Source organism: Schistocerca nitens, chromosome 6, assembly GCF_023898315.1.
Source record: "Schistocerca nitens isolate TAMUIC-IGC-003100 chromosome 6, iqSchNite1.1, whole genome shotgun sequence".
Lineage (NCBI taxonomy): Eukaryota > Metazoa > Arthropoda > Insecta > Orthoptera > Acrididae > Schistocerca > Schistocerca nitens.
In genome coordinates this window covers 704,231,867-704,256,767 of record NC_064619.1, presented here as the reverse complement: position 1 = coordinate 704,256,767, position 24,901 = coordinate 704,231,867, and the positions used below count along the sequence as shown (strand labels likewise).

General features: G+C 38.1%; 2 protein-coding genes across 2 annotated transcripts in view; one reads left to right on the top strand and one right to left on the bottom strand.

Moving 5' to 3' along the window:
- Positions 1 to 7,506, bottom strand: part of LOC126262990 (protein VAC14 homolog) — a 150,080-nt gene extending 142,574 nt beyond the window's left edge. The window contains exons 1-2 of the mRNA XM_049959942.1: positions 7,290 to 7,506; positions 2,837 to 2,987 (exon numbers count right to left, since the gene is read on the bottom strand). Coding sequence (XP_049815899.1) covers positions 2,837 to 2,987; positions 7,290 to 7,393 — 255 coding nt within the window. The 5' untranslated portion in view covers positions 7,394 to 7,506. The remainder of the gene's footprint in view (positions 1 to 2,836; positions 2,988 to 7,289) is intronic.
- A 380-nt stretch (positions 7,507 to 7,886) lies between these two features.
- Positions 7,887 to 24,901, top strand: part of LOC126263581 (uncharacterized) — a 130,990-nt gene continuing 113,975 nt past the window's right edge. Inside the window, exons 1-3 of the mRNA XM_049960673.1 lie at positions 7,887 to 8,360; positions 9,063 to 9,222; positions 24,028 to 24,520. Coding sequence (XP_049816630.1) covers positions 24,137 to 24,520 — 384 coding nt within the window. The 5' untranslated portion in view covers positions 7,887 to 8,360; positions 9,063 to 9,222; positions 24,028 to 24,136. The remainder of the gene's footprint in view (positions 8,361 to 9,062; positions 9,223 to 24,027; positions 24,521 to 24,901) is intronic.

Genomic DNA, 24,901 nt, shown 5'->3' with positions numbered 1-24,901 from the left:
TACATCAGCTGGGAGGCAATCCATTATTGGATTGATCGCTATGGCGAAGAGAGCGACGCTCAAAACTGAGCCCTGTGGTACCCCATTCTCCTGGCGAAAGGTGTCTGACAGGACAGAACCCACACGTACCCTGAACTGTCGATCCATTAAAAAGGAACGAATAAAAAGAGGGAGGCGACCGCGAAGACCCCATGTATGCATGGTGCGGAGAATGCCCGCCCTCCAACAGGTGTCGTAAGCCTTCTCCAAATCAAAGAACACAGCCGCGGTCGGGCGCTTCCGCAAGAAGTTATTCATAATGAAGGTCGACAAGGTAACCAGATGGTCAACAGCAGACCGGCGCCTACGAAATCCACATTGTACATTGGTAAGTAGGCGTCGAGACTCGAGCAGCCAAACCAATCGAGAGTTAACCATTCGCTCCATCACTTTACAGACACAGCTGGTAAGCGAGATGGGTCGATAACTGGAGGGCAAGTGCTTGTCCTTCCCCGGCTTAGGAATCGGGACAACAATAGACTCGCGCCAGCATGCGGGAACATGTCCCTCAATCCAGATGCGATTGTAAGTACGAAGAAGAAAACCTTTACCCGCAGGAGAAAGGTTCTTCAGCATCTGAATATGAATAGAATCAGGCCCTGGAGCGGAGGACCGTGATCGGCCAAGTGCGGTTTCGAGTTCCCGCATGGTGAATGGGGCATTATAACTTTCACGATTCGAGGAGCGGAAGTTAGGTGGCCTAGCCTCCTCTGCCTGTTTGCGGGGGAGGAAGGCAGGGTGGTAATGAGCGGAGCTCGAAACCTCTGCGAAAAAGCGGCCGAAGGCATTGGAGACAGCCTCAGGGGCCACAAGGACGTCATTCGCGACTGTCAAGCCAGAAACTGGTGAGTGGACCTTAGTGCCAGATAGCCGGCGCAGGCTACCCCAGACAACAGAAGAAGGAGTAAAACTGTTGAAGGTGCTTGTGAAAGCAGCCCAGCTGGCTTTCTTGCTTTCTTTAATAATACGACGACACTGTACGTGCTACATGTGCCAGATTTCACTGGATGGTGTTTTGTTGGCCACTGCTGATCGCATTATGCTTCAATCTTGAGTGCATCTGTACTATGCGGACATCCAGAATCTGGCCTACAGTTGTGTGAATGTTCCACAGATCATTGTTTAAATCAGTGACACATTACCACCAAATTATGCCCAATATGTGCAGCAATCTATCGATATGTCCATCCAGCTTCCAGCAAGCCCACAATGTGATCCCATTCAAAGGGCTGTATGTAGTCATCAGTGAGGCATGGTTGTACCCTATAATAAATGTTGCAAATGCTGTTCGCCTCTAAACTCAGAACAATTGTTGTCTGCAGAGTCAAAACAGGATGCACAGACAAGCCTCCTGAATGCCATCCGATTGCCGATGACCGTGACAAATGAATCGCTAACAAGGCAACCCATCAGTACACACGAACATGACAACTCACCGGTATGAACATATTATACTCTGGTGTTACTGAACGCTGTCCTTGAAGGTGTTTCAGTTTTTTTTTTCTGGCATTGTACATTGCTTGTGATTTGTCACCTCAAATATATGCAGAAATCTGTTGAAAATATATCTTTCACAGTACAGCAAACTTTTTGAAAGCTAACTCTAAATATTAAAATCATTTCTGTGTGTTATGTTTACTGGACTGGAGGCCATTGTTTCTTTCAAACAAGTACATGCTGTGATGGTACATGTAGCTAGTGACATGTCCCACTTCTTTTCTACTGTGCCGATGAAAGACTGTCATGTAGAAACCTTAATTTATGGTAGTAGTTGTACAGAAAGCCTAAATACTGTGCACACATCTTTTTATTTATGTGTACATATAAAACAAAAATGTAAGCACAGTACTGCCCCAAGGCATGACTGAGGGCATGTGTTTTACTGGGAGGAAGGAGCCATTTACGCTTTGATGTCACGACTTGGGGGTGCCATGGATACCAAAGATCAGATCAGGACAACACAATCTGTCTGTGGATGTGTTCGGTTATTAAGAGCTTAAACGTCAATGTTTAATTGATATGTAGTAAATGTTATGGGAACTGCTGAATACAGTAGGATTTTGAACAGAAGTGTTTATGCTGAATTTGTAGCTAATGGGTGGCTAACATAATTTTTCATTATCATAGCACTTTCCTGCAGACGGTGAAGAATTTCGATATAGCTATGAGTGGCACTGCATACCACAACTTCAAGGAGCAATGCAAGTGCATAAAGAGAAGATTTAAAAGTGAAGGTAATTACAAACACAGGACTGATAGATCACATTCACGGAATTGATACCCTGGTTACATATTCTCTAGCAGCGAATACCAGTGGTAACATTTCTTGTTTCAGTACCATTCTAAAGGCTCCTTTTATTGCATTTCACAAATGTATGATAATCATTTGTGATACTTACAATTAATACATCTTGTTCTATGGCTCCCAACCTGGTCTATCAATAATGATGACACTATTTTTTGCATGGTTTCTTATAATTAGATTAACTGACACTGTCACTGGGACTTTTCTTAGATGGTATGCATGCCGGTTGTGTTGCATACTTAATAAAGAATCTACTCACAAAGCTGAATAAACTCAATTCCAGATCTTTCTAACTCATCAAAATTTATGCTTATCAACGTGAACATGGGACCACTGTGTCCACAGCTAGTGCCTCTACTTATGCGAGTCACAGGCTCAAATGGAGACAAACAATATTGCAAGTTAAGGGAGATGTCATTTAAGATATACTAAAACTTTAGAGATGTTGTACTTTTATTTTTTATAAACTCTTTTAGTAAAAACATTTCTTACCTTTCCTAGAGCTACAGCAATTGCAGCCAAACCTATTAAACCACCTTTTCTTGTGTGTGCATTTTGAGAATTTGCAAAATCCTGGCCCAATACCTTCAACAGTCGTTTTATTTGTGTAGTGTTATTCAGTGACGCAAACTCTTTTACCATTCTGAAATAAAAAGAAGAGACTTGAGTACCGTTCTTAAGGAACAATATCAGGGATCATTTCATTTCTACCTCCATATTTATTTCTGTGTCAGTAAAACATACAGAATTCTAGATAATAAATAGGCAGCCTTGTCTGATACACATTCCTTGAATAACCACAAGGCACATTTTTTCCTCATTTGTAATATAGAATACCACCACAAATTCAGCACAATTAACATAGCATAATTCAAATTATTAACAGTCAAAGATAAATAATTACAGTTATATGTTGGCAAGCAGTGGAACGAAAATAAAGGCTCTGCTATTTTTTCTTAGGAAGTACTTATTTCAGACACAAAAATGTCATTTCACCTATTTTGTATATTTTCATTATCTGAAAGAACATTTTATAGTATATACACAATTTAAAAAAAAGTAGAATTCTGTAGGTAATTTTTTTGTTAGTTTACAGGTGCATGTCTGTATTCCCGGTACACATTAAAATCCCAATGACAATACTGTAGCAAGCCAGTAGATCACGGGGGTGGGGGGGATACAGTCCCTGAAATAGTGAACAGCATGTGGTACTTTGTTAGCTGCATTTGAAGGGGAACAATGCTCCAACAATCCCCAATGAGTTGGTGCAAGTGTGTGGAACAATGTACCACTGTATGACAATGGTTGAGTGGTGCAGGTGCTCTCAGTGTAGTCACACTAGTCTGAATAATGAACAAATTGGAAGGTCATCTCTGTGAAGAACAGTGAATTGCAAGAGAAGAATCTACTCACCCCAGCACTGGATGATCAGTGTATAGCACTCAAGATGATAGTGGAAAAAGTGAAAATCATTCACACATCAATTCTTAACATATTGCATGACATTTTTTGAATGGACAGTGGTCATCAAGTGTGACTGCTCATCCCCATTCATAAAGCCCTCTGAACCAGGACAGCAGCATTTTTGATGTGAAATGTTCTTGAACAACCAAAATGCAGACTCCTCCAACCAAGATCTCAACCGAGTTATCCATTATGGGGAAAAATGTGTTTCACTGAAGTGCAGATATGTAGAGAAAGACTAACACCATCATCAACTTTCATTTTCATAATTTGATTTATTTTTAATTAATAATCAAAACTTCATAATTACACCTCATATTAAAGATGGTATTTCCTGACTCCCACAGGTGACCCTTTAAGCCAATTAGGTTTACTGTCAGCAGTTTCACAGAATATATATTCTGTTTTTATTTATCAGACAGTTTAAAAATGGTAATGAAGCTTGGAAAGGAAATTGTCAGAAAACTATAACTGCTACCCAGTAACTTGAACTTATTCTAATAAATGTGCAATATCCAGTCATAAAAAACCATGCCATAAGCTACAGTGGACTAATTGTTGTGTATAATAAAAAATATTTTAGAAAGAGTTAATAATTATTTGGATTACACCTATGTTTTCAGAGAACATAGTGAAATATATCCATAGATTCAGAACTAGAATCCTACTCTGATTCAGGATTTTTTCTTGGAGAGCATGTGTTTCACTTTATACAACAATTATTGTACCGTACCTGTGAAAACATGTGGTATGGATTGCAAGTGAAGTGGTAGGTTCCACTAATAACTCATTGGGTACAATAGTTACTTGGTCAGAAGGAGGCCACTTCTATCTTTCATACATAGTGAAGAATTACTGCATATAAGAAGCGTAAAAGAACTGATATGCAGAATTATAAACCAACAGCTCTAATATCGGTTTAATGCAGAGTACTTAACTTACTCTCAGTTCGAATATAATGAGCTAACCACTGTACACATATTCAATGGAACACAGCTGATAATATCCAATAACTAACAAAAAAAATTCTTTCACTTTGTTTTTGGATTAATGGTCCATTTTTTCATGTCAGATAGACGTTAACTGCCAAATACTAATATTATCCAGTAGGCTACAGGTGCTACAAATTTACAGTGTCCCATCTTTGCACTACCTCTTCACTATTCTGCCAGAAACATCACCCTTTTCTGATAAATAGTTTATGGTGATCAAGGAGGAAACAAAAAGAAAAGTACTGCAAGGAGTAAACAGTCTTATAAATGTTGAGATAAAGGAGATAGAAACACAAGCTGTAGTGAAAAATCTCAGTTATGCTTCATGTTTGTGTGAAAATGTGAGACACACATGTAACTAGACAGAAGTTTAAAAACACACACACACACACACACACACACACACACACACACACACACACACACACACACACACACACACACAACCTTCTTACTTAGACTGTATACTGACATTAAATACAATAAGGTACAGTGAAACAATTCTTGCTTGACCACTGCCTCTACTCTGTCTCAGAATTTCTGGATCGTCCTAATAAGTAAACCTCATTTATCAAATATTTTAAGTTACAGTGTGTATTATGTCACTTTATACAGTAAATTACTCTGAGTTGATAATGTAGTCACAATGACTACTGTTATCAAACTGTGTTTACCTCTTCTCATTTATCATATGCACATACAACATACTAAAAAATGATTGCAAATAAAATACGCGTGCACACAGTCACTGTCTCTGGCTGCCAAGGCCAGTGACTGGCTGGGTGTGTGCATTTCTTTCCTTGTATAATTCGGAAGGAGGCCTTTTGGCTGAAAGCTTACTTGTCTAACACTCTTTTTGGTGTGCCTATCTGTGACTCAGCATCTTTGCTGTATGGAGGGTAGCAATCTATCCTTTTCATAATATTGTCACTATTCCATCCTGGATTTTCCACTGTTTAATCCTGAATTTTACTTATATCTAACAAGGACTTCATTTACAGAAAATGGGGAGTTGTGGAAAAGATAAATATTTTAACTTGTTTTAAAAACATAAATATGTAAAGCTAAACTTTTTTTCTGCCAGATTTATTATTCTACTTTGAGGATCATTGGAATGTTGCAGCTAACTATTATTAATGTGGCACATTGAAGCCTTTTCTTCGACTGGACCAGAATAATTCTTCATACAATAACATTGCAGATAAATCATAATGGCTAGAGCTGTGACTTGACACACCTAATATCTGCAGAAGGAATAGGTGTAAAAAATCAGCAACAGTATTACAATGCTTACAGAAGATACGAAACATGAAAACGTAATTTCATAAATTTCTTAGGAAGATATTTTTTAGAATAGCTTTGTCTTTTCACAAAACAGCATGGATGTATCCCTGTGTTACAGAAGTAGCACATACTTCTGTTAGGTGTTGTAATTTACAGTGAGTTTGAACTCATTCATTTTTGGAACATAGTGAAAATCATCCAAGCAAAATCTTTTTTTCAGATATTGTTGTAGTGAAAAGTTTTTTATTCACCTGTAAAAAGTTCTGATGAGCAGGAAGACAAGTTATTTGGTTATTCAGTTACATTCTCCCTTTGATGTGTTTAAATCTTAACAGTGATAGCACTTGAGCAGATGATGATAGGACAGTGGAAATACAGGATGGGAGGTTGTGTATGTGAAACTGGGGGGAGGCAGAGGGGGGTGGGGGAGACCTGCTCTGAGTAGTGTAAAAAAAGCCTGTAGATACAGAGTGTCATTCCAGTGTGATACTTCAGAAAATCCTAAATTAATAGTAATTCATTACTCCTTAGCAGGCCTCTTTTAAGGATGTGAAAGCACAAAACTGACCATTTCAACTAAAAGGCTCAAATTTCTTATAGGATAGGCCTATAATATGTTCAGATACCACGTACTGGTCTATTTCCAGTTCACATGCACTAACAAAAAAACCCACTACAAGCTAGCAAAAACTGGTACGGGATCTAATTTCTCGTGATAAACTGTGAACCCTATCTTAACATACTTTTTTTCTTTTTAATAGCTTTCAGCATCTCCAAGGGGACTAACACTGTGTTAGAGGGAGTGGTGTGAAGCTTAATTAAAGACATACGATTTCACAACCGTGATTCAATGAAGAATGTGCCTTGCAGCTTTCCATCAACGACCACGTTTCAATCGAGAACTACGCCACTATGAAAGAACAGTTTCGTAATTTAGACCCTACTGTATTCTATAGTCAATGTTGTAATGCATCACATGTGTTGCAAGTTTGATACCCCATTCCTCATTTATTCAGTAAATAATTTCATTCATCTAATAAATAGATTGCCTATATCTTTCACAGTTTCTCTAACAATCTAATATACAGTGGAATATGTTACTGCCTAAAGAAGAGTGCTGAGGTATCGCTGTCAATTTCGCATTTAATAACGTGTGTGAGTTGTGACTTAGTCGTGTGGTTATTGATGAACTATTCCATACATACTTCTCTATTTCTACAGCCGCTGCTTTTCTTTTGTCGTACAACTTGTCATTAAGTGCTCTAACACAAGCTGTACTCAGTGGTGCATAATCTCTTTCTGACATCATTGTTAATGTGTTCAAACTTCCACTATGTATTCATAACCACACGCGACACCCACACTCTGCTCACTTCTATCCTCTCCCAATCTTTCAAAACTGTTTCCTGACAGCTGCGATCACATGTCTTATCACAGAAGTTTGTTTTCAGTGTAGGTTCGCCAACTTAGTTTACGAAATGTATGTGGGATCGAACACTGACGGTCATAATTTTGTGCATGCATTGCTGTATAAAATACGACTGGAAAATGACGTCAATCTATTTACAAAATGAGATCAATTGGTCAGTCACAGAATTAGCACTTACGTTGATAAAATCCTGGCTGCTTTGAAGTTGAAAAAATGGTATTATCACTATATTCTGATAAATATTTCTGTATAGTAGTTACCATCTATATCGGAACATATTGAGACAATTATGAGAGCATAATGGGCAAGTAAAAATGAGGGATGCTGAAAGTTTATTGGAAAATGTTCATAATCGACATTCGTGTTTTCGAGGAAAGCAAAAGCAGTTGGTGTCAGTATCGTAAACATGGCGAATAGGCATTTGGCAATTGGTGGTTGCTTTAGAAGAAATGTACATGAATGCATTGAGAGAAAACCGGCTCAAAAAACGTCAAACGGAGACGATTATAGTACAATATTTTCATTTTTATGAACACTAGAACCGTTTTGCACAATTACGTAAATAAAATTTGCAATTTCAAAATAGTGTATTTTGGGTAAATATCAAAATAGGAGTGCATGGGGAGAAAAAATCGAACATTTATATCAGCGTTTTTGATGTGTACTTGACGATTTGTGGCGGTTCGGAACGTGAGAGTTGATGAACCGTTTTGTGAAACGTGGGTGGCCCGTGTGTTAGTACCTGTTAGCTTCAGGGACGTTTTTGTGTTCTAAAGAGCCAGGGAAGTGTAATTTACAAAACAACGGCACCGTAAGAAGGCAGAATGAATGCATTCAGTCTGCAGAGGTACATTTTTTCCAAGTCTCATATCAATAATAATATCAAAACACCGCGTGTTGTTTATAACCTTAGAAGTACACTCTATGGTAAATTCGTTGTGCATTTCTAGTAGATTGTCACATAGCTTCGCTATTTCCTTATCTGAGATGTTTCTCCACATATTTGATTAATAATTGTGTTGTATTAATTTCTCTATTTGCCCGAGAAATTATGTTCTTAGAAACAGATTTTATAGTATCTTAATTAATCTGAATCTAATGAATCAATTGCAGAAGAAACTTTCGCCGAATATAATTCTAGTTACCTGTGCACCCCATTATCAGTCATTGTGAAAATAAAATACAGAGAGAATAATGTCACGCGTTGTTTACTTTGATTCAAAAGACTATAATCTTCACAATATGTGTGGTATTCATTGAGAGACACTATGCCATCAATAATGTAACCTAAATCTTTCTTTACTCTCATATTCATTATGTTATGTGACTTCCCTTTTCCCACACATCAACATTAATGAGATGCATTTGAAGAAAGCTGCTGTTCTATTAAGAAAAGTTGTTGTTGAAGAATGAATTGTTGATTTATGGGATTTGATAGTTCTTTTTATCAAGACAATTCGGGGAATTTGTAGTTGCCTTTACAAGTATTCTGTGTTAGACAAAAGTTAAGGAAATATTTAGAACATAACAAAAATATTTATTTTTTCAGGAATACTACAGAATCTAGAGCAGGAGTGGAAATGTGATAAGAGCACGCTTGTCAATGCGTTGGCGGAAAATTTGTCACATCAGAATGGTACTGGGATGTACATCTCAGTTTGTCAGCTCTTGAATCAAAAGCATTACATTTACCATGTTGCTATGAGCAGGTCAGTTACATGAATTGATTTGTTGGTTGTAAAATGTATTGCACCAGAGAGATTCTACCAACTACATTGTACAGTTTTGACATTTTATGTGAACCACCTCTTTTTTTTCTCAAAGTTGATCTAATATGGCTTTATAAGACTCTTAAAACCCAATTAGTTTAATTAACTGGGCTTAGAGAAAAAAATCTTTACCATTTATTTTTCATCAAGAACAACTTGGTATATTGCTGCATAAAAATATCATATTGACAAAACATTATCATTTGTGCTAGGCTTGCTGTCCCTTTCACTGTTGTCACTCCTTGAGTATTGACTTCCAAGGGTATAATGCTCGCAATGATTTCTAGTTTGTGCCACACTGTCTCGTCCCCACGTGTCACACTTATAGTCCCGTTAAGATTCTTGACACATTAACATTCCATTGTGTCAACTAGGATGACTTGCTACAAGGTATGAGGCATAACAGTAAAAAAATTAAATGACTGTTTTATGCTTTGTCATACATCATGATTGGATGTATTGTGACATCACATATCAATCAGAGCTGCACATTGAGACACACATTTATTTTATTCACTCAATTTTCTTTATTAATCCAAGGATAACCACCTAATTATTTATAATTGGTCATATGCCCTACATCAATAGTATAATTACAGTTTTATGTTAATGCTGGCCACAACTAGTCTCAATTTTATGTAAGCGACCAAGCATTTCTTTTTGTGGTAGGCAGTAACTTACGGGTGACTGTTGTTGAGTATGCCTAGTGTGTGTCCTCATTTTGGTTTTGAAGATTGTAGTCGCAGTTTTGCAGTCTGACCAGTGTTTTGATCATTGCCAGAGAACCACATGGAGAACCTGTTGCATTCATTTTGTGTTATCCATTAATCTGCCTCTGTTACTCTTAACCTGTCTTAAGTGGAACAAACTGAAAGATTAGTTGAACCTAATAAAGTCCTCTGTAGGTCTGATTGTAAGTGAACTTTTCAAAATGCATGGTTAGACAAGGCTAAGAGGTAGTAATTGAACTAGCTGCACACAGCCAAACTTTGGGTCACCAGTATCTGCTTAATCTAGAATTAACTTTGAAAAAAATTCTGGAATTAGTATTTGTGAACTTCAGAATTTAATTAAAAATTGTTCTATTACTCAGTAAAGTGGAATATCTTATAAAAGTTGTCAGCTTTTACCAGTGAAGTAGGACATGTGCAACAAAGGGAATATAATGCCATATATCAGTGGCATTTTATTTATTTATTTTTTAATGGGAAAGAGACAGATCAGTCCTTTTGAGAAGCAGATTTTTTTGCTTTCACATTTGTTGGCATCATCAAGCCCAACTAAACATTCGCCTTACAACCTAAACTAGTCCCTGGGCTAATCTACAGTTCAGAATGTGGTCAAAAACAGGTTTTTTGCTTTCACATACTTTGATTTCATCAACTAACAACCAAACTATCAGAATATGCACCAATAGGCGATGACACAGCAACCATTAACATTAAGTTACTGGTCGAAGCAGACTACTAGTATTGAATATTCTTCTTGACCTCCATTACATTCATCATTCATTAACCGAACTATACACAGCATGTCTTCTTGGCTTGGCAGTGGCCCCTTTTTGTGTGCTCTGGAATACTTGATGAGTGAATGGTATAAAGAGAATCCTAAAAACATAACAGTTGGAACCAATAAAGATGTATAAACCTAAATTGTTTGGGATTTTCAGATGACTTGACGTTACTAGCAAATAATGTACAAGGAGCTAGAAATCAAATAATGCGCCTGCAAAATATAGCACAAAAGTAGGACTCCAGATATCTTTCGAAAAGACTGAGATGATGGTAACAGACCCACTAGTAATAGACCACATAAAACTAAAATAGTGAAGCAGTATAAATATGTTGAAGAGATTATAACATACAACTTGGATGAAAAACCTGATTGACAAGAAAGAACCAATAAAATGACAAAATCTCAAAAACTAACAAGGTCTACATACAATAAGAAATGTCTATCAATTCAAACAAAGTTAAAACACTACAAGATGTCTTCAGTCATAGGTAACATACTCAAGTGAGACTCTTTTTAAAATCACTCAGAGAAACAGCGTCAACAAAATACTAAAAGTAGAGAGAAGAATAGCAAGAACATGCATAAATAAAAAATACTGGAAGGAAGGACAATGGAGGATAGCGCCGAATGAAGTAGTGTACAGGGAATTGGAGTCAATCACAGATACTATATGTAAAAAGAGGATTTTTTTCTTTGGCCACATAATGAGGACACCAGAAATTAGATTAGCAAGAAAAATTATGCAGAAACTGTGGAATCTGAAGCACCAAGTAGGATGTATCAAGGAAATTGAAGAGGATATTGGAGAACTAGATATAACCTTGCATGGTCTGCAAAACAAGACAGAAAATTTCAAGAAACTGAAAAACAAGAAATAAGATTTAAACCAAAAGTAGACAAACATCACACAATGAAAAGGGTATTTACAGATGAGGAAAGATAGGAAAGATAAGAATGAATGAAAAGATACTGGGCAGTTAAGAAAGAAGGAAACATGTGCTTACTGAAGAAGAGGACCAGGAAATGATTGACTAAAGTGGTCCAATGAGGCCATAAAAGCAAATAATAATAATGCAATAAAAATCAGTAGCTCGGAATATACACACAGAATACTTGCATATGCTGTTTCAAGTATGCCTTGATGGAGAAACCATCCAGCATTTGCCTGAAGTAATCTAGGAAAACTACAGAGAACCCTAATCAGAGCGGCCAGACAGAGTGAACCCCATCCTCCCAAAAATGAGGCCAGTGTCTTTAACAGTTGCACCACCTCAGTCATTTGGTCTCTATTATACAGTGTTCTTTGATTTAAACACAAATATCTTCTGATAACTAGTAATATAAAAATATAGTTTTGCTCTTCATCGTCATACACACCTACATACCCACTGATGACTTCTTGGCCATGAATATGCTGCTACGCCCCATGCGTTAACTCCTGCCTGTTTGTACAACCAATTCCTGGGTCACCAACATTCAAGGACGCTCCATGTTTCCTTCCTTTCCTCCCATCTGTCCACCTGAAAAAAACTGAATCGGCAAGACTTTACTAGCATGCACTTTAGATTATGACACATTAATTTCTTGCAAAAGCAGTAAACCATGATAATGTATTGAAATGCAACAGGGTGTAGTTAACCTCTTTCATTATTACCCACTACAGAATTATTTTGTAGTATGCATTAGTTACGCAGAATGTTTTAGCAGCCTTTTACAGGTTATTTTAGTAATGTCTTCCATTTCCTGGGGTAATTTGTTATACCGTTTTTTTCCTGGTATACAAAATACCATTTTGGGCTTTTTGTTTATCTTTCCTTGGTTAATTTAAGTCCATTCTGACTCATGTATCATGATAATGTACAGAACTAACAAAGGAATAGAATGAGATTTTCACTCTGCAGCGGAGGTGCGCTGATATGAAACTTCCTGGCAGATTAAAACTGTGTGCCTGACTGAGTCTCGAACTCGGGACCTTTGCCTTTTGCGGGCAAGTGCTCTACCAACTGAGCTACCGAAGCCGACTCACGCCCCGTCCTCACAGCTTTACTTCTGCTCTGGTAGAGCATTTGCCCGCGAAAGGTAAAGGTCCCGAGTTCGAGTCTCAGTTTTAATCTGCCAGGAAGTTTCAACAACAGAATACTTAGAAGTGTTATTCGTGAAGACTTACTAATGACAATATATTGGCTACTGCCGTCATCAGATGAAAATTTGAAGCATGTAAACAATGTTCTGTGTCATTCTTAAGCGAAGGTGCACCTTGGAATTTTTACCATTAGCAAATACAAGATGAAAGAAGCTATAAGTGGCAGTAAAGTCCTTGGACCAATTAAGGATTTATCTTTGGATGTTTGTATTCATAGGTCTGACACTTACTTGTTGAGCTGTACTACTCATATAGAATTGTAATCCATAATCTTTGCTCCACTCTGTAATTTTGATTGTGACTTTTAAATGGTCCATTGTGCTGATAAGATACATAGCAAGCCCCCCTGGCTTTACACTGCAGTTTTAGCTTTTATATTGAAAAGTGCATTACATGTGTCTGAGCGTGTTAAATGTGATGCAAATGTAATATCAAGCTACACTACATACCAGTCTGATACCATGACCTTTATTTCACATTCATTGGCTTTGCTAACTTACAATCTCATTATCACAACATTGGTTCAGCTTTTGGGTATGATCTGTTTCTGCAAATATTTTGTAGACAATTTAAATTTTGGAATTCGTTACTGGAAAGTCTGTAGTTTCTCAGGATTGTTCCAAAACATGTTTGATAAAATTCAACTGCATACTACATTTTCGAAGTAAGTTTTCAGTGTTGTCAACACTCTTCAAAGCGAGTGTTTGAATGATTGTGATGAAATCAGTAGTGAAATAATGAAATGTTAGGGGACTGATGACCTCAGGTGTTTAGTCCCATAGTGCTCAGAGTCATTTGAGCCAATTAAATGTTGTTCTGTCTTTAATGTACTAAATTAATAAAATGTCATGTGACTAGGGCATCCCACTGGGCAGACCGTTCGCCGGGTCCAAGTCTTTCGATTTGACACCGCTTTGGTGACTTGCGCTTCAAGGGGGATAAAATGATGATGATTAGGACAACAGAACACCCAGTCCCTGAGCGGACCCAGACGGGAATCGAACCCGGCCCTTAGGATTGACGTTCTGTCGCACTGACCACTCAGCTAGCAGGGGAGGGCACCAAAATAATTATTTGTATGGATTGTGCCATTGTGATACTTTCCTAGACAGGCTTAAATAAGGTTTTGTCAAGTAACTTCACAAATGAGGGATAAAACAATCGTAAAAAAATTGCTGATCCTTCGCATTACTGCTAGCATAAAAAAAAGTCAAGAATATCATGTATACAACCATTTTTAACAGTCATTGCAAAATATTCTCATTAGCAAACAATTTAGATTAAAAAAAAAGTTTTCAGCTGAACAGGATCTATTAACATGGCACATTAGAATCAATGAACCAGAAATTACCATCACTAGGAATTGTGAGAGGGCTAAGTTTCATGACTGTGCAAACCACATATCCTCATGCAAAAATTAAAATGTTTTGGAAAAGAAGATGCAATAAATTACTGAGCTGTGTAGCACTCAGAATTTGATCCTATTTTTACATGGTGTACCATAGAGTTCTATTTTGGGTCTTCTACGTCTGATAAACATAAATGATGTTTCATTTGCATTGTCAAAATGCAAATTGTCACCTCTCTGTAGACAATACTGGTATAGAAATAAAAGGTAGTACCAGTTCTCTTACTGAACAGGCTGCTAATGAAATATTTAAAAATGTCATTCAAAGGTTTGAGACCAATGGCTTATGACTAAATTGTGATAAGATGCAGCATGTCCAACTCAGTACAGTACTTCTCGTAGTACTCCATAAGCTATAAAAATTTCCTGTTTAAACAATAAAATGCAAGAGGTAGATATTGTTCAGTGTTTGAGACTATAGGTAAATCACAACCCTGATTGGAAATATGCATCTATAACTATAAATGATAAAAAGCCAAAATTAGTTTATTCCACATGTGTTCATTTACTGAAGTTCTTAAATCTATATCTTCCAGAGCCATTTAAAAAAAATTGGCATTTTGACAAATTTCATCATGATTATTCATGTTAAATGTAATTGAATATAATATTAAAGAACTTTCCTTTGTACAATTCTTTCTACTCTGTTGTAGAATAATTTTGCAAAAATTGTAACAGTAATGCATTATGTTATAATTTACATTTTTGCTACAGTAAATTAATTTTTTCATGAAGTTCAGTTATTTCATTGTTTTTCACTTAAATGAACTGTATTTCATTGTTTTTGTGCGTGATAATTTTTTTTATATCTGCCCACCAGTTCTTTTAAAGCCCTATCAATAGCATGCTGTGTCTCATCAGAACTAGTCACCTGTGACAGCTACCACATACAACCTGTACCATTTGTGTTCTCCCCAACTTCTGTCCGCCTCCGTAGCATAGCGGTAGCATTTGTGCCTACCACGCAAGGGGCTTGGGTTTGATTCCCAGCAGGAGACTGCATGTTGTGTGTCCTTCATCATCATTTTCATCATCATTAACCCACAAGTCACGGAAGTGGCGTCAAGTAGAAAGGACATGCAATACGGCGGAAGAACTCCCCCGCATGGGCCATCCCGGCCAACAATGCCATATGATTATTTCATTTCATTCCCAACTTCTGATTTCCTGAATATATGTATTTTTTGTCTCAGTCTCTCCTAGTTTTCTCCATGTTACATTTCTGCTCCACCTTACGTCACCCACAGAAATATTTCTGTATCTCTTTCTCCTTTCTCTACTCTGAACCATCCACCTTCGCTGTACTTCCCGTACTTGCCATTTTTTCTAAACTTTCTTCTAGCAGGCCTCTGACCTCCCCTTGAATACACTTACATGTTTGATATCAACGTAATCTCTTTTAACCTCCTATGTCCCTCATTCCTCTGCCTGTACTACACTTTCTCTGTTTTTCCACTATCCCAAACCAGCGTGTGTCAGGAGACCACAGTGGTGCACCACGAATGCGCGCGTGCGCCCAAACACACACACACACACACACACACACACACACACACACACACACACACACACACACACACACACAGAGTGACATCTAAACTCTCAAGAAACCAAATGTCACTAGTTGTGAAAGCCTGCATTTTATGATCAAACACTTGTTTCCTTTGTTTTACTTTTCATAAAAGTTGCAGAACATCATACTCATTTCACTCTAACTTTGAAAATTAGCAAAATTATAAAAAGTCCCTAAGAAGTTCATCTGTGTGATGAGCAAATGTAAAGTGTTGCCATTATTGTGCTAATCGTAAATATCAAACCACCATGTAGTGGCTGCCCTATGAACCATATCAGTAAAAAGAGAGGAAAAAATACATTTGAAAAAAATGTTAGTGGTGTGATCTGTCTTGCAAGCTTAGGTTAGTTCTTAATGGAATGGTGGGTGGCTTACAATGTTTGCAATCGTAGGATTCGTGGATTAATAAACATTCACATGAACATTGTTTGTAGCCTACTGTCACACATGGATGATCTGTTCCTGACCATACTATCTTTGTCAGATAGGATGGTCTATTGCAACAGTTGAAATATCTTTTCATGTAAATTGTTTAAGAAAGTATTATGATTTTGCTGTCAGAATGAATCCAAGTAAAGGGTCCAACCATTTGAGAACTGAGTTGTGATGTCACACATGCCTCCTCTCCTGTACCGCCATTGAGGAAGTTTTATGTTAAGAACATTTTGGACCTTACAAGTGAAGTTCAGTGACATGACATCCTTTGGGGAACAACCTGCTCATGTGTTTCATTACTCTGAGGGAAAGCAAACAATTGGAGCAGATCTAGATAGTTGCCATTTGTAACCCTTCCTTCTGCAAAGGAAAATTATGCTGTGACAGTGTAATTTATTCCACAGTGTATATGAACATTGCCTAGCTCGCTCACAAATTCACTGAGTGATTACTATGTTAGACTTATATTTGAAAGGAGTGGAATTTAGTTTCCCTATTTTCCTGTGCTTCCCTAAATTGCACCCTCTGTGGTTGGTCAAGAAACTGTTCCACTACTTTACCTGTAGTAGGCTGTACTGACATCACTGTAGAGTTACTCTGACACACACACACACACACACACACACACACACACACACACACACACACACTCACACACTCTGCACAAAGAGCTGCTTAGTGGAAAAGCACTTACTTGTACCAAATGTGAGATTATGTTAATTGAGTCATTTTAGTGTCTGTACCACTTCATTTTCTTCTTCTTGCCTCTTGCAGAAGCAGCATTCATTGACTGCTATGAGTGTTTCTCAGTAAGTGGCTGCTACTTGATGTGTGAATTAGAGGCATACCATTTAAATATTGTTTATTGGAGGTGATGGACTGTACTGAACCCCATAAATTCATCACTATACAAATATCTCCTCCTCATATACTGTTTGTAATGCAGATGTTTCACTTTTGTGACATATCATTTTGTATCACAAATGAGCTCTTGTGTGCTTGCCACACTGTAGATACATGTTATTGAATCGGTAGGGAATGTTATCTGTATGATATCCTTGCACCTTTGTGATACCTTCAGCTCTTTTCAGATTAACATAACTCCCGCCGTTGTTTCATGAAAAATCAGTTTCGATGTAATTAAAAATAGTAGTAATACATTAAGTATATAAACAGATTTATCCTTCATTTTTTGTTGGTGGCCATTGCTTAACAGTTATTGTTTGTTGTTAAATCATTTTGCTTCGGCACCTAACTGCAAACATTTCCCACCATACAGTTACTCGTGCCATCAGCTTTTCTCACAAGATTGGCCAGTCCTCATCCCACTGCTCTCTGCTATAGGATATGCTGCCTATGTTCACCTGTCTGTGCACACTGACTTGCTGCTTCGTATCTGCAGCCCTGGTTGTGTGCCATAATGGGAAGTTATTATAGTGCATATGTTAACTTAAAAAACTGAAAATGTATGGTGTATTGTGAAGGGAATGAGGCCACTGCAGATTTCTCTCCTGATCCTTGTCTGTCACAAGTTTGTGCTCCATCTCAGATGTCCTCATCAGTGTTTTTTCAAAACACACACACACACCTATGAAAATAATTCTGAATCATTTTGTCCATAGCATAACACATTCAAACAAATCATTTCTCATTCACATAGTATCATGGGCATTTGATTTTAGTATTTATAACTGGAAACTAAGGTGGTTGACACATTTTTATCTGTTGTGAGTATGTAACTGTTGAATACTATATACTAGTGGTTGTCAAACTGTCTCCCAAGGGTTACATGTGTCCTGAATCAGGTGTTTGTGCAACCCACCATTCTCAGCCATATGTTTAAAATGACATACAGCTGAGGACCGCAAATCACACGATTGCGGTCCACGTTTGGACCACCGGCCAGTTTGATGACCACTGTTGTAGACAGTCTCTCCACAGGTTTTAGTGTCCCACTTGATTTACTCCTTTCAGTATCAGATCACAAAACTTTAAATTTATCATTGTATGTGGTAACACGGCTGTACAGATTTTTTCCTAAATTAAGTAAACTGTACTAAGAGATTTAAGTTTGGTAATTTTTAGACACACTGCTTCTTTGCATAGGCACTGTAAAGGCAATCCACCAGTAAGCTTTCAGTAACAATGCTATGTAAATAAGTAGTGCTACGAAGGTAGGTTTCATAATATCCTTTGATGAGTAAGATGCAACATTTGCTTCCAGTTGAAAAGTAACTGCTGTTTCGTAATTTTACCTTTGAAAATAATTTTCTTGGTTGTATCTTGTCGGTGCCTAATTTCAGCTACTGGTTTGAATCAAATCTCTATGTATGGTGGCACAAATATATACAAGGAAAATAAATATTCAATGGGACAAAATGGATACTGTTTCAATGTTTATAAGAATAGAGAATATCAAAATTGGTGGTATAAGCCACAAATGCGTTGAACATTGATGGATAGTAAATTACAGTATTGATGCTGTGAAGTATGGCATTGTTGATGTATTTTCTTTTAGTCCCAGAAGTGTTTTTATTCCTAATTATTACACTTTCATGTTAATGCTGCTATTGACTGTTAGGAGGAAAGATGCATATGTAACTCACACCACAAAAGGTAACCACTGCTACCTGCTATAACTTAATACTTTAAATGAATGACCATCACAGTATAGAATGTTACCCATTTTTTCTAGAAATTGCAGAGCAACAGAATGCAACCCATGGAAAATGTGGATTGTAAGAGAAGTTCGTAAATTAATAATTACACTATATTTCTGATGAAATTCTTTATGAAAAGTGCTCAAACGCGTGTGTGCATGCACGAGTGCACGCACGCACACATGCACAGGCATTGTTTTGCTGGGTTTTGTAGTTTATGTGTAGTCTCTTAATATTTATCAGACCTGTAGTGCACTCAATATTGTGTTTCTGTAACAAGTATTGCGTGTTAATGTTGATTAGATATTTGAAGAATTGCACATTAAATCTCAATTAATCAGTTACTTAGTTTGTGTGTTATAACGGTGATAATCAGATCTACAACAGGAGTAACCAGTGAGTTAAGATGGCTGTTGGAAAGACAAAGAGACCTTGAGTATCAAACTTTACGCATTGACTGACACTGGATATATTGAGAAATTGTAGGAGGAATGTGTCAAACAAAGCCTCTGTGTTAAAAGCTGGTGAGCCACTCCTTTACACCTGTTACCAGGCTATCTGAGTGCATTATGTATATAAAAGTAGATGGATGTAAAAATTCTTACTTCCCACTACTGTGGTTCTATGGTCTGTGTAGTGAGTATTTAGCATCAACCATCAAACAATGTAGTTGCTAGCCATTAGAACAAAGGAATGCATATTGAATAAAATCATTTTGAGTGTTAGGCCATATCATTGTAAAACACTAAAGTGTCTAAACCACTGACGTATCAACGGACTTGCTGTGGTCATCTTCAGGATGGTTAACAGCAGGATACTGATGAATGTAAATTGCTGTTGGCTGAGGTATGTGGACGACACATTGGTCACATGGCCTCATGAGCAAGCAGAGTCCGCCTCTGTAGTGTAGTGGTAGCGTTACCGCCCAGCATGCAAGGGGCCTGGGTTCTATTCCCGGCAGGGGACTGGTGTTGCGTGTCCATCATCATTTTCATTATCACTGACTCGCAAGTTGCCGAAGTGGCGTCAACTAAAAAGGACTTGCAATACAGCGGCCGAACTCCCCCCGAATGGGGCCTCCCAGCCAACAATGCCATACGACCATTTCATTTCATGAGCAAGCAGAATTAGATTTCATGAGCACCTCAGTAGTTTGTATAAGACCATAAAGTTTGTACTAGAAATGGAAAGCAACGGATTTATTTCTTTCTTAGATGTGGAGGTGTATAGAATGAACTGGCATACTGTGACATAAAGTCTACAGAAGGCTGATACATATCAACAGACACCCGCATGCGAATTCACACCACCATACAGCCCAAAAGAACACTGTGCTGTACACGCTGACAGTCCGAGCTTGCCGCTTTAGTGGTGCTGTCCACATAGAACATGAACTGAATGAGCTCAAGACAATATCCTGTATGAATGGATAGAACAACAGACATACAACGTGTTATGTGGGATGACAAAACAAACAAAGGTACAGAAGAAAATCTTTCAGTTGCTCGTCTATTTTATGCGAGAGGCATCAGTGACCATGTAGGCAAGGTTCTGTGTCGTGGAGGAATCAAACCCATATTTCAGAATAATACACAAGTTCCAATATCTGTTGAGGTCTACTATGGATCCCATGGATGCTCTCCACATTGCACACATCTACGAACTTCGGAGTAAATGCAGTGAAGTCTACATTGGTGAAACCAGATACCCATTAGCACTTGAATGTTGGAGCATGAATGTTGCGTACAACTGGGACAGAATAAGAAGTCATCTGTAGCTGAACACCACCAGGAATGTAGTCCTCTCCCCCAAATCAGCAAGCAACTACCAGGAATGTAGCTGTTCTATACATTTTCTAGAACCTTGTGTGCTACTTCAGCAGCCATGGATACACTACTGTAAAATAAGAAAATAATCAAATACACTAACAGCATGAACAGGGAGGATGGCTATAAGTTACCTGTGACCAGGCTGCCACTGATCCCAACCCAGCAGGCCATGTTTGTTCGCCAGCCAGCAACACCACTTGACTTGGTTTTAGCAACAGAAACAGCAGCCATGAGAGAATTGCCGTGTGGCCTTATTGCTTTGCTGCAGGAAAACACTATCTAAGGGATACTAGCTGTCACTTTGCTATTGCCTACCAATCACCAATTAAAATTGCCTACCAATCACTTACGAGAATGGCACAGGCAGCACCTTGCTAGTATGCTCTCTCCTAGCAATCGCCTGCTACGGTTGCATTCCACCAGGGTAGCACAGGCAGTAGCCTAGCATACAGCCATCATCCTGCATAGCAACATCTCTTCAAATTGTCCAGTGATGTCCCAGACATGTGAAATCAGGGGCTACAAGGTAACAAATAGAGAGTATGTAGGGAAGCCTTTGATTAGTATCTAGCAGTCAAGCATCGTGAAGGGGACCACAGCAAGTTGGTCAAAACATTGGCAGTTTAGTTGCTTTAGTATTTTACAGTGACGTGACCTAATGCCCAAAACAATTTTATTCAAAATGACACTGGTCTTTGAAGGAATACGCAGATCAACTTGATGTTATTGAAGATTCTCTTCTTAAATAGGAATGGGCCAAATGCTTTCTTGAATTATCAGACTTAGACTAAATATAAACATGATGGATTACAGCAGTTCGGAATGATATGTGACAATGGTAATGAAATAAAACTATACAATTGCATAAATGCCAAATGATCTCAACACATATGATGCTAACAAATTTGAATAACTACAAACTGGTTGTTTTTACAAGAGTTGTAATGTTAAGGGAAAGTGAAGTAGAAGTAATATTATGTATGAATAAACCCATTATTTCTCCAGTCTTTACTCATTTTAAGTGTGTTAAGAAAATACTAAAGGTATGGCAAGAAATGTCCACCCTTGACCGAACAAAATTTACCAATGTTTTGCTCTGAAGATACATATTTTGAGATTGTTGTATGGAAATGGAATCTGTTAAAGATCTATGCTCATGTCAGCATTTTAAGTTGATTTTGCTGTTATAGTTCTGTGTCAAGATAAGAATTTTGCATGAGTGTTAGACTGAAACACACACACACACACACACACACACACACACACACACACACACACACACACACACCAAGTTAATGAACAATTTAAATTTAGAAAGCACTGCCAAAATTTTCGTATGTATGAGGGTAGGCTGAAAAGTAATGTACGCATGCTTGTAGAATGCGACCTAAATGACCTTGAGAAACACGCCAGGTGGAATGTTGCAGGTAACTTCCTCTCTATGCACACATGCAGTTTGAATGCATTCTGTTCATCCAGTTTATTTTAAGTAGCAGAAGTATGGAGACATGTTCTAGGGCTGTGTGAACACGACTTATACAGCGTGCTGTTATCAAATTTTTAATTGCTGAAAAAATGACTCTCAGTGAGAGTCATCATTGTTTAAAGGCTGTTTAAGATGACAGTGATGTTGATAGGTCTGCTGTAAGTGGATGGGTAATAAAATGGGAAACCCATAATTGTTGATGAAACAACAGTGGCATCCAATCATTGCCACAGATGATAAACATCACAAACTCGGCAACTATTGGATTTAAAATGACCAGTGAATCACTTGAAAGAGTATCAAAAATTATATTCAAATATCTGTCAGCTTCATTATTGAACAATTTGGATACCGTAAGATCTGTGCACAATGGGTACCATGCTGTCTCACAGACAATAATACTGTGAGCAGTTTTTGCAGCACTGCTGTGATGAAGGAGATGTCTTCCTTTTGAACATTGAGGGGGCATGTGTCATAGGTCCATAAACATGACCCAGAAGAGAAAAGATGGTGTTGAACATTGACATCTATTTTCTCCTCAGGCAAAAAGTTCAAAACGGAACCATCTGCAAACAATATTCTTTTGATTTTGTTTTTGCATCCGATTATCTGGTATGAGTGGCAACAGTAAATTATTCTCTGTATATAGAGGCTCTAAAAACTTCTCCTATGTTGAGCTTGTTGTGTTAGATGCAGCCTGGTGCCAATAATCTTGCAGCATGAGAGCACCATCCACACACTTCACGCATGGCTGAAGAGCCTCTGTCAAACTTGAAGTTTGAAATGACTCCACACCCTCCTTACTCTGCTGATCTTGCTCCATATAATTTTTATTTTTTCCTCTGCTGAAGAGAGACCTCAGAGATAATCATTACATCTTGGATGACGAGGGGAAAGCAGCTGTCAAGTCCAGGATTCGAGAAAAGTCGGAAGAATTTTTTAGTGACAAAATGAAAAAACCTTTTACATGTTAGGAGAAATATGTTAGTCTCAACGATGATTGTGCTGAAAAATAAATATATTATTTTGAACCTTAAGAATTCTACTTTAATTTACTTTTTGCCTGATCTTCCTAAGTGTTTTTCTTTGTATCCAACAAGCTTGAATGCATTACTTGTCAACCTCCCCTCACAGGATTCCAGTTCATAATGGAATCCAGTCACACCAACCTTGTAACATTTTGAAAGTAGCTGGTGGAAGATGAGAAAGTGTCTGAGCTGTGGCTCTTTATTTGTGCCCAGTACCCCATGTACCCATTTTCTGTGAACATGCCTTGGTCTGTGTCCTTCACCTTCACCATTTTAGTTTCTATATTGTGAGATATTCTGAGATTGTGCTGGAGGCATTAGAACCACTTGCACAGTGTTAGTGTCCACACATTTTAATGGGCTATCCCGATCCTTATTAGGCCAAGACATGGGAAAGAACAATAAAAGAATGATAAAATATACTTGTGTGATGATGATCAGCAAATTGTACATTATTCTTGGGAACATCTACTTTGTGTTGTACTGTGCACCCTTGCAGTTAATACCACCGATGGATGGAATTCAGAGGTAATGGAGGGATTGTTAAATTCAGAAATATTGTGAGAGAATTTTGCTGATATGAGCTTACAGGGAAAAAATGTGTCTTGTGTGAGTTACTGTCTGCTAATGATTTATTGGTAATCCGTTTGGTGTTCATCCTTGTGCAGGTTGGAGTGTGCAGCCCTGGACAGTACTGTGTGAGGAGGATGGGTGCAGGGCACCGCCTGCGGGCTTAGCAGCCCCCCCGTCCGCGCCGCTCTGCGCCGCGCCGGGGCCATGCAGCCGGAGCCCGGCCCCGGCCGCTACATTAACTCTGTATCAGATCTGTACGGAACTGACGAAATAGAGGTCCTGCTGGAGGAAATACGCGAACTGGAGCCCACGAGCTATCGCCCTGACGAGATCCAGGATTTTGAAATAGCTGGTAGCCGGACAGGAACAGGTTTTGGCAGTGCAGTGCCCATGGATGGGGGCGGAGGTGATGATGATGACTGTGGCTCACCCATCAGTGGTACTGTACACTCCTGGGATTCACACGCTAACTATCGCCATCAGCTGCCACGCTCGACTCCCTCTGCTTCCCTGTTCTCTGGTGTTGTGCTATATTGTGATGAAACACACCTCAAGTCATCGACAGGAGTGGTCCGAGTACTGCTTGTGGTAGGCCTTTAATTTATCCATATTTTAATAATAGTGTCTGAAATTGTTAATGCTACAAGAGCTATTTCTGTAACCAAATCATGCTCTATTTTTTAAAATACATATTCTTTAGCTACCTCTGTTGTCTTTAGTACCAAATATAATTTATTTGTCCACCGGTAAACTATTTTCAAATGGTCATGCACATAGAAATAGACAAGTCATGGACAAATAAAAGTGTCTTCGCTAACAAATACAGCCAAGGTAGACAATGAATATGCCTTGCAAGAAATTTTGTCCCTGAAACCAAATATTAAAGAATTATTTCATCATTTATTGATAAAGTGGAGGCATTTGTTAAAGTATTTAGTGCATAGCTTAGTCAGCTTTGCTTTTAAAAGG